General features: G+C 43.2%; 1 protein-coding gene across 2 annotated transcripts; it reads right to left on the reverse strand.

Annotated features, from left to right (window-relative positions):
* Nucleotides 1-6,560: 6,560 nt before the first annotated feature.
* LOC135208042 (sodium-dependent noradrenaline transporter-like) lies at nt 6,561-11,433 on the reverse strand (the record flags this gene model as incomplete). Of its 2 annotated transcripts, XR_010313107.1 has the most annotated exon segments (5): nt 6,564-7,370; nt 7,843-9,071; nt 9,627-9,785; nt 10,518-10,630; nt 11,274-11,433. XR_010313107.1 is itself a non-coding variant. In XM_064240167.1 (4 exon segments), coding segments are annotated over 4 exon segments (531 nt in total), but the record flags the coding sequence as incomplete, so codon positions are not given.
* Between the last annotated feature and the right edge of the window lie 22 nt (nt 11,434-11,455).

Genomic DNA, 11,455 nt, shown 5'->3' on the forward strand with positions numbered 1-11,455 from the left:
ACTAGCTGGTACTAAGTTGGTCTACAGTGACAGCAGCCTACATTCGCCTTCTCGCACTATTATGCCTGAGTTGCCAGCTACTCCATTCTACGAAGGAAAGGTTGTTATTATTATAAAGCCGAAAGAAAACTCTCAAGCAGGCATATTTAAGCGAAACAGAATTCGCTAAATACAGAAGCTGAGTTGGTGTGTCGTAACAATACCTTTAAAATCTAAAAGGGAAACCGGAAACTCCTGGAAGGTTGCAGGGAGTACCAATTAAATGCACTTAGAATAATAGTCCTTTCGGTTGCCATCCGTAGAGGTAACTACGTTATGCGTATATGACTTGAACCATACAGTAGTAATATAACGCAAAGGTAAAATACGTAGAGTATTGTAGTCATTTGGACAGCTAATTCTCTACTACATTCTTTCCTCGACGAGGAAGAGAGAGAATGGAAATAGACTGTCTTCGTTCTCTTAACCAAGAGAACGAATTTAGTACTAGTCGTAGAAGGTCCTGAGAGGCGTCATGGAGAGCCGCACGCCGCTCCTGAAGTGCGCGAGCACTATAATAAGACGCACGGCGATCGTCCTCAAGACGAGCCTTAAGGACCTTCCTTACCTTCTGACAACGGCGACAGCTGCCTGTGCGACATCTTGCGTCTTTGTAAGGCAAATGAACACTTCCAGAAACGCGCTCAAAAAGGGAACGCCGAGCGTTCCAAAAGGCATCCTCGCGAGGGCCTTGCAGAGCGTCCTGATTGCATAGAACGCCAAGCATCCTGAAAGGAGTTCTCTCGAGGGTCCTGCCGAGCATCTTGATGTATAGAACGCTGAGCGTCCTGCATAACGTCCTTGTGAGTGTCTTGAAGAGCGTCCCGAAGAGGAGAGCGACGAACATCCAGAGAAGCGTCATGGAGAGCTTCTTTACGTGACACGGCGGACCCCAAAAGCATCAACACGAGCAACTTCTGACAAAAACGACAGCTGCCTGTGCTACTTCTTGCGTCTTTGTCACGCTCATCGACCTCAAAAGGACGCCTGTGCGTTCTTGGGAGCGAGGATGTAGAAGGTGACGAGCGAGGAGAAGGAGAAGGAGAAGGAGACTGCCTGACTTGACAGAAAGCCTCGAATCCTTCCTGCGGTAAATGTGTTTTGCCCTTCTCTTGGCGAAAACGAGGCCAACCGAGAAGGGTTGATCCTGTGAGAAGACAAGGTGCGAGGGGACGCCTTCTTCCTTCTCACAGTAACAATGATAGAGCGATCTGGGTGCTTAAAAGCGTCCTGCTGCGATGACGTCCTATTTTCCTTCTGCGGTGGAAAGACGTCACAATGTTAAGGCGATGATAGCAATCGCATAACGAGAGAGAGAGGACGAGAAGAGTCCTCCTCTATAAGCTTCTGTTTAAAGGCCGCGAGTCCTTCCGAGAGCTCCAACCCCTGTACAGGGAGGACGCCTCGGAGGACGTGAAGCAATCCTTCAGGATTCGTGCACATGCACGATCTTTGGCAGCCTGTGAAGTGTCTTCAGGTCCTGCCAAAGGGATGCCAGATCGGTGAGGAGAACCCGTAACCCTCCTTTGGTTTTCGACTTGCCCACTCCCTGGTCCTGGGAGTCCGACAGAGGTCTAGACCTAGAGGCGTTATAGGCCCGATCTGACGCCCCCTCCACAACACTAGGAGCACTAACAACATCACTACACTCACAACACTGATTGAAAAGCGAGCATTTTAGATTCCAAGATTGTGGATGGAATCCACCATAACAGAAAGGGCATTACCTCTCGCAGACACTTCCTCTAGGCCCGTAGGCCATACCACAGGGTTAGGCAAAATAAAGTCTACAGGAGGTTAGTAGGTTCATTACCCTAACTTCTGTTTACTGATGCAGTCTTGGAAGAAGACCTCCTGATTCTATCACGCTCTAATTTGCGTACATACGAATCATACATCTTCCTTCGGAATCAGTCAAACATCACACTAATTACATTGATCTTTCAACAAAGAAACATGTACACGTCGTGCATACTAAATGAGGATCTACCGAAGGTTTTGTTAGTCTTACCCCTTGCAGACAATAAAGTCTGAAACTAGCCGAACTAGATTCAGACATCTTATGCAAAGAAAAATCAAATTTAAATCAATTTATGATAGCGTATGCATAGCCACAAATCCAAGTTGATAAACCAAAAAACAATTAGGATACTTAAGCGGTAATGAAGTTTCAAAATCCGAAGATGGAGGTACTGAAAACAGGTGTTTACAGTACTGGCGACAGAGAAAATCTGAATAGAAAATGGGAATGGTTCCTGATACCCGCCTCCCAGCAGCGGCAATGGATACTGACCACCTGGCCGACCACTGCGTGTGCCGGGAGTTTTGAAATTCTGTCGGACTTCGGAGAATACAGCTATATATATGTCTGACAGGTAATGTTAATTTACACACACACACACACATATATATAGTATATATATATATATATATATATATATATATATATATATATATATATATATATATATATCTAATATTTACACACACACATATATAAATATTGCATGTGTGACAGACATACGGGGTGTCTCTCCTTCTGCCATTCATATGGCCACCATTTCTGCCCTGCACCCTTGTAGAGTCCAGTGTGTGATCCCCTGGCTGGAGCCGACACACAGGGTCCACTATCCGACAGGAAGCTGGAATCTGAGCACGGGCGGGATCATCAAGGGCGGCAGCAGCAGGGGCTGTGGCAGCAGGGGCTGTGGCAGCAGGGGCCGTGGCAGCAAGGGCAGTGGCAGCATGGGCGGCGGCAGGCAGGGGGCAGCGGCAGCAGTGGCGGCGCAACAGGGTGGTGGCGGCGGCAGCAGGGGCGGCGGCAACAGGGGCGGCGGCAGCAGGGGCGGCGGCAGCAGGGGTCAGGGTGGCGGCAGCAGGGGCAGTGGCAGCAGGGCGGCGGCAGCAGCGGCAGGAGCAGGACGACCGAGGTTGGCCCTCGTAACATCTGCCCTTTCCTCTAGGGACAGATCTGGCACTCAGGGCAGGGGGGCATCGATGGAAGGCCACTCATCGTGATTAAAGTTTATGAGGGCATTCCCGGCCACCTCGAGACTCTGGATGTGGGACAACCTCCGAAGAGCTGAATTGTACCCACAGTAGAGGATGTAGGCATTCTGGAGGGCCAACTGAAGTATATATTTGAGGAGCTTTTGTGTCCACCTCCTGGTTCTCCTGGTGAAGGGATAATATTGGATGAGTTGATCAAAGAGATCAACTCCTCCCATGTGCCTATAGTAGTGCACAATGACGGTGCGCCGCTCAACAAGAAACTCCTCATACATAACTCGGTCCTGCCGACGTGTCTTCTTCAGCTGAACGACCTCTTCTTGGATGGGCTCATGACTCATTGTAATCATGGGGATAAGTCGGACGCCCTTCCAACAGATGACGAAGACATCTCCCTTCTGCTGCCACTCTGTCTCTCCTCTTCCCAGATGTTGCAGCTGCCTAGTGAACCTCTTGAGGACATATGGGGCCCCACGCACCAACCGAAGGGCACTTCTGACATGCACACCTGCTTCATACAGTTCCTGGGCCAGGGATACCATGCTACAATAATTATGACCATAAATGGGTGGTATCCCTGGTTAAGGAAACGATCCACAAGACTGAAAACAGTTTCACACAGCGTGGAGAAGACCCCGCAATACACCGAGAAGTCCACAATGTATCCAGTGTTGGACTCCGTAATAAAAAATAACTTTACACCATATTTCTTTGCTTCTTGGGGTTGTACACTTTTATGCTAAGACATCCTTTGTAAGGCATCATCCCCTCATCCAAAGAAAGGTTCTTGCCAGGAATCATGAGAAACTGGCACCATTCATGAATATAATCAAACACTGGGCGGACTAAGATGAGGCGGTTGGGGTTATTTTGGGGTATGGCCCTTCGGTTGAAGGCGTTGAAATACCTGTCCAATGCCAGGAAACTATTACGAGGCATAAGCCGGGCACATTGGGCGTACTTAAAAAAAGTTCCAACTCCAATATTGCCTGACGTCGGCAGCAGGCATCATTCTGAAAAAAATGTGGAGCCCCAAAAAATGTGCCATGTCCGTGAGGTTGCAGCCCCACCAGCGATACGACAACACCGTCCGCAGTTCGTCACGGCATTACTGAGTGTCATCCGTCGTCTCTGCTACCAGGTATTCCAGCAATTCCCACGTAAGGAACAGCTGAATGAACCCCAGAGCAGTGAGAGGAGCAGGTACAGTGAGTCCAGGTGCTGTTGTGAATGGGTGCATGTTAGGTGGGGTGGGGTCCTCCGACCACCCCTCGTCACTTTCGGACGTACAGCCTTCACCTAGGCTAGCGCGATCGTTGTGACCTTCTACTGGCACGTGCGCATGCATGCGCATGTGCTCGGGCACGGTTTAACACTCCCATCCCCCCACCCCCACTGGCCCATCTCCCTCGCTTTCCTCCTCCTAATCCTCATACTCCCTGTCATATGCACTAAAACTACTAAAGCCAAGCTCACTTTCAGCCTGTGACCCCCGTACAGACATTGGGGACAAATATTCATCATCACTTACATCAGGCGTGATGTCCTCGTCACTAGATGACCAACTGCCATCAAAATAAGGACTTGCGGCCTGCTCTCGATCGAGCTCCGACAAGTCATTTTGTTGGAGGCCTCCCAAATGTCTACGAATGCCCCTCAGGACACCCCATGCTTCCTAGGGGTCATAAAAAGCACACAATGTGGTCCTTGGACACTTTCAGCCACACGAGGCCGCACAACACGGCGTTGGGAAGCAAAACAAGCCTTTCGCACTCCAGACGATCGTTGGGACATCTCTACATACGTCTTGTACCGCCACAAATACTTAAGCACTCAAAAGTTCAGCAAAACACGAATGCGGCAAGAGATCGCTCTCAGACGACTCGTCGCTGACGCTTGCTGGTGCGTGAACGCAATTCACGCATGCGCAGCTGGGTAATGCTTGTAAACAAAACAACAGCTTGATTCGTGAACTTCCAGCATCCCTCAAGGTGCATGATTCAAAATTTTTTGCCAAGAAGGCCTATAACTATTTTTCCAAGAATATTTAAAAAAAACTTTTTATAGTTGACGTATTATACGTCAATTAAGAACATGAGAGACAATTTTAGTCGACGTATAATATGTCCAATCAGCGTTTAAGGGTTTTGATTCTTCAATGGTTCCCTTTCGCCTAAATATTTTACTGAATTGGCACATGATGTAGACACCATTTTCACTGCTGATTTAACGCGATTTCTTTGTTGACCAGTTACTTTTAAAGGCATTTCATTGATCTTATATGAAGGCCCATAGTCTGTTTTGGTTTGACTAAGCATTTCTCGTATGCTAGAATCTGAAATACACTCTCCATTATTAAGGAAAAAACCAGCCAATAAAACTATTTCTCGCTAATTTGATTAAATGAGGAACATCAGAGAACACAATGTTAATTCTGTCTGCACAACAACTGGCATGTAGCCAATGGTCTATTTATGGCTTTTCTTTTGGGAAACGATGGTATTTTACATTGGGGTTTTCGTTTTTTCATGTGTATTAGAACGGCCAAATACCGCATAGTTACTTGGCATTATCAGTGATAGAATAAATTGAATGAATAAAAAGATAAGTTGTCCCTGTGAACTGAAAGCCTCCATTCTCTAGAAAAACCCTCTTTGCTCCCATTGGCTGTCCTGGATTACTTCTCCACAGGGGACCTTGGATTAGGGTAGAGCCTTACCAAGGCGAGATTTTAAAAGAACGGGGACACAGCAGCTCTCTCTCAGAACCCTCGGTACCTCCTCAGAACCTCTCCGGACCGCTCAGAAGCAGGATTTCCTCAGACTTTCTCAAACCTAGCATGCTCCACTTCACCCCTTCTGCTCCCCCTGCCTCCTCTGGGGGATCCCACAAGTATTTTTATACCTCCATAATTCACAGGAATATCAGCAGATAAAAAGTCCACCAAGCCGAGGATGAACCCTTTTGGAATAAGTCTTGCAGTAAAATAACCTGTTTGCACAAAATTCTGATCCCCTTGTCTGGTTCATTGCCCAGCCAAGTGTTTCCAGTGGATCGACAATAAATCACCTTATTAGTTCCTGGAGATATGTAAATTAAAGTAAATATAGTTCATTTAAAACTAAAGTCCAGAGTTTATGTAAATTCCTCCTTTTTCAGTATGTTGGCCTTCTGCCGTAGTTTTTTTCTTTTGTTTGTGATCTCTCGTCCCTTCATTCAAGGCCATTTTTAAGAGTGTTAGAGCACATTTTCCAAGAGGGAACAAGCAGCTCAGAACAATATATATTCATAGGTTTGCAAGCTGGGGTAGTGAAAAGTTCCTCAAAATCCAAAAGTTTGGAATTTTCAAAATTATTTCCTTGTGCGGAATCTACGTCATTCTCTGACTAGTTGCCATGCTTGCTATTAACAGGGGGAAGAGTGCACACACAGCACACACCTTTTAAATTGACTAAATCATATTTCAAAATCTGAGGATTAAATATAGCACATACTCTGTTCATGAATTACTATTATAATTCTCTAAAAGTTATTCACAATCACAAGGCAAAGTTTCACTTCTAAGCAAACAAAATAAAGGTCCTACTAACCGAGCTATGGACATAAGAAAGTGAGGATCATGAACTCTTAAAATTTGCATTCAAATCAAACACTACGCACTGCAGTTCTGTAAGTGAGCTATGTGTTGCTGGCATTTCAGGAAATAATCTCCCAAGTTTGGTGCTGGCATAAGTTGAGTGAGTGGCACTGTCTATCTACAGGGCAGGCACACAACAAGGTAGTCTACACAGATCTGCAAAACATTCTTGCATAAAACACTAGTAATGGTAAGGTAATGTAATAGGGTAACAAGTAAAATTTCCAAAGGCAGATTAGTGGGCATAGCTCTGTACCAGGTCGTCAGCCAAGGGACATGGGTTACTTGCAGTCCTTCACCATAGCATTAGACAATGTCTTCATCAGTCAGACTCTCTGGCAGTCTCAATGTAGTTCTTGTGTTACTAGCCTCTTCAGCAGCAAGATATTGGTAAAAGGGAAGCATCGGCTGAGTGGTGCGGCATAATGTGTCTTCCAGGTCATCACCAGAGTTCTATACCAGACAGAGGGATCTTCCAAAATGGTTAGGGCAACTTGTAACATGTAAGTTCTCCACACGATATTCGCAGGTATGGGCATTTTCCAGCCCTAAGTATACCTCAACTGTTGACCCAGCGTCTGCCGGTCAAGTTTGTTGTTCTTCTTCTTCCAAAACATAGGTCTGAGTTCATTAGGGGCAATTTGACTTAGTTCCTCTGTGTCTGTCGCTGATCATCTACTTTACCCTGAAAAGACATTTGAACAATGGTGAGAAAGTGTGAAAAATAAGGAAGACAGTGTGAGTGCAGGTGGGTCAAGAGAGGTCAAGGGATATGCAGATATGAGGGGGTGGAGTCAGGACCTTGAGGGTCCAATAACAATGCTAAGGTCTGGGTCAGGTAGAAGGATTAAGGATTAACCTCGAACTCTCGCCCCTTTTGACAACTTGGGAGGCCGTCCTTGCTTTAATAGCTGTGGAACAAATTAAGCCGGAAACATATTACAGTGGGAAGGCCTATCTCAACACCCCTAGGATTACTGGCAATCACTCCATGATCTAAACAACCTTCTACTAAACATTCCTGCATTGAAATGATTTATTAGGCTTATTTAAATCATAAATAAGAGGGATGGCCCGACTTGTTGCCGGGGTCCCGTCCCTGAATCACGTCCTCTCAATATTGCCAAGTTTAAAACCCACATTATCTTTGGTCTTACTTGAGTTTTCGAAGTTGGGGACCAACCGGATGAGGGAATACACCTTTGAGGCATTTTCCTCATACTTCCTCAGGAGGGTGGAGATGGTCTTGAGGCGCAGGTAGCAGCCAGAGCTGTCCTTGAGGGGTTTATAAAAGCTGTTTTGGTATGGGTCGACCATTTTGCCTTGGCAACAGTGTCAATTCCTTGGGCCCCGTTGTTCAGCGTTGCCAACAGTGAGCAAACTTTCGGCAATGGAAGAAGATGATGGAAATTTTATGTCTTTTTAATAAACCACTCAGTAAATTATAATTATTTCATATAGAAAATGCAACATTAAATTTCTGTCTCCTTGGCCTCCCTTGTGAGTGTTGCCAATGGCAACCTTTCGAAAAATGGCAGAATAAGCAACATATTCAATATATTTATTATTGAACCTCTTCATAGATTATAATTTATTATAATTCAAAGCCATAAAATTGCAATGTATCTTAAACAAAGTCCGCCCAAAAAGGTCATCGTGTGTGTTTCCCATTATCTTACACAGTACAAAACACTTTGTTTTCTGTGGCAATGATGATGACTTTACAATATTGCCAAATTTGCTTCTTAGTTTTTTGAAATGCAATTGGTAAAAGATCTGCAGTATTGCCAAACTTCTTTCTTTGTTTTTTGAAAGGATCGCACTTCGTCTGATTGGCATCTGGGAGGTTGTTGTGCCATCTTGTGAATGTAACAGGTTTTGATAAAAAAAAATTATGAAATGACTCATTTATTCAAGGTGAAAACAAATTTGTTCAACAGGATTCTCTATGCTGAATAATGTGCTTGAAGAAGTGTTTTGAGTTTCTATGAAAAATTGTCTTGTCCAGTGTTCAGAGTGACTCCTTGGATCTTGGAGGTTTTGGTGATATGATGTATGCTGGTTGAACAAATCAGGCAATTCTTGTCACCACTGGGCTGTCTGTGACAAGTTGGGCCGGAAGTGACTAGTGGGTTTTGGCCCAAAGTCTGCTAAGAATGTCAGGTCTGAGTGTAGTGATAACGAGATGAGAATTTCTAGGTCTATGTTGACAATACATAGCAGTAGGACTTCCCTGCTTGCCTCTCAAATCCTTGTAGAATTGTTGCTGACAATAAGCAAGGTGCTTTCAGTAGTCTGCTAATATATACATGTCTGGCCTGTTAGAATGCTCCCTCAAGTACGCTGGAAGGAAATCTTGAGTTGGTCTCAGAAGCAAATGCCAGTCCTAAACAGAAAGGATAATGGGTTAATACTATTGCCAAAATATTGCTTACTGATCTGTGATTCATATTAAGTCTGAGACAAGTCTGTTATGAGTTCTTGATACACAAGAAGGCAAAAATAAATTCTGAAGTATGTGTGTTGGTTGGTTGCTTGTGATCAACACAACTTTCCGTTCAAATTTCATTCTCCCACTAATAGGTTATACTAGACCCATAAAGCTTTAGATACTGACTCTACCTAGAACTGCCCCATATTGAGACAAAAACCATACAATAAAGCATTGTCATAAAAATTCCTAAAACAAAATCTTAAAAACAACACTTCCCATTGATTTTTAATAACAACAGTACCCTCTTAACTTCTCAATTTCTTTCTATTAAGCCTAGGTACAAATGGAAATAGAAATGAAGATATTCTGAGATTCTTAATATACTTAACATCAAGTGGTCACCCCTCTTTTTTTTTTTATTTATTTATTTATTTTTTTTTTGAGATGAGCAACAACTGACTCACCAAACAGCCAAAAGCAATAGACCTAACTTTAGGCCTAACTTGCCTTATCTTTCAACTGGATGTACTTGTAAATGGCGAAGGCCGGCACCAGGAGAAATGGGGAGATGGACAGGATCCACCCTAGGGGGTTGTACATGCCAGGTAGTGTGTGGTCCCCCAGGGCATGGAATTCGGTGTTTCTTGCTGCACATATGACAAGGCCCTGTGGGAAAGAGAAGGGTTCGTGCATATTATGTATGTGTACATACTAAACATACAGACACCACCTTACTAACAAACATTCAACTTACAAACATTCAGCGATAAAAACAGATGGGATTGCAAATCAAAATTGTGTTCAGAGCGCTCTCCTATAAGTTCACATTTTGTTTTGTGGGCCTTTTTGTAAATACAATATTGTATATACTGTGTATTGTTTAAGCATGAAAAAAACTACAGTACTGAATTGACTTTATATCATACTGTACTTCAGTGGGCATGAAAAGTATAGTAACCAACTTACAATCAATTTAGCATACAAATGGCGGTCAGTAGGGTGGTTCCTGTATATATAGATATATATATATACATAAATATATATATATATATATATATATATATATATATATATATATATATATATTATATATATATTTATATATATATATATATATATATATATATATATATATATATATATATATATATAGAATCTATTAGTCACTTTTTGCACTATATAAGTTCAATTTTGTGATAACCACAATTCCATCTTCAAACGAAAGAGTACAAATAAATGACGATGACCATAGCAGGGTTTTAATCCACATCTGGAGAACCAAAACGAGAGAGAGAGAGAGAGAGAGAGAGAGAAGGAGAGAGAATAAGGCATATTTAGACTGAGCCCTAATCACGTTTCTTAAGTGTGACCTCTTCACAAGAGTAAATTCATACTTACACAAAATGCCACAGGAGAAACATACTTCAGTGCCAACCTCAGGTACCATTCAATACATTTAGGAACTATGACTTTCAACTCCTGTCTTATGATTGTCATCAGATCATCAAATCCTGGAAGGGAAGGATTGGTAATCGAATCATATCTAAACTCACAGAACTCCCCCTTTCTCCTATAGGATTTTGGTTCTTAAATGGTGACTGAAAACTTGAGTGACGGAAGTTCAAGAAATTGACAGTGTTGTTGGTGGGAAGACTCTAGAGGAAAGTGATGTAAAGTATCGTGGCTGTGGCCAGAGGGTAGGCAGGTGAGTAAATTCAGACTAACTTGTGTCAAGAATGGTCCATACATGCAGTGAGAGAGATCCTGAAGTAACCAGAATATTCGGGCCAATACATTTTAATCATATTTACAGTTTAAAGAGCTTTCCAAACTTGATCATCTGATATGAAACCATCTTTGAATATTCCAGAAATATCATTTATGTCTGATTTATTATTGTCTAACAACTTAAAATTTATCATATAAAACAAAGTCAACGCTGGTGAATTCTCCCTTCTTTCAAGGTCCACCCTCACTGTACAATAATTACTTCAATAAAACAGATATTACATAATACAAAGAACTAAAACAATGAATTAACATTCATTTAGTCACTGTTTTGGCCAGTACTCCTTCTGACCAGAATAAAAAACCTACAGGACACTTGAGATGTATAAAGACATGTTCTCAAAAGATGGCAGATACATCACTCACCAAATACATAGCAGACGAGGACGATGTGTGAGATCCCAAGAAGAGGAAGGCTCAGGTTGCACGTGTATGAGTGCATACACTCTACGATGTAGAACCCAGAGCTCGTACACATCGGGAGACCAAAGAGAAACATCACTAAAATGACTGCGCACACATTTGGCGGGAAGTAGCGATTCCTTAGA

This window comes from Macrobrachium nipponense, chromosome 34 (genome assembly GCF_015104395.2).
Source record: "Macrobrachium nipponense isolate FS-2020 chromosome 34, ASM1510439v2, whole genome shotgun sequence".
Classification (NCBI taxonomy): Eukaryota; Metazoa; Arthropoda; class Malacostraca; order Decapoda; family Palaemonidae; genus Macrobrachium; species Macrobrachium nipponense.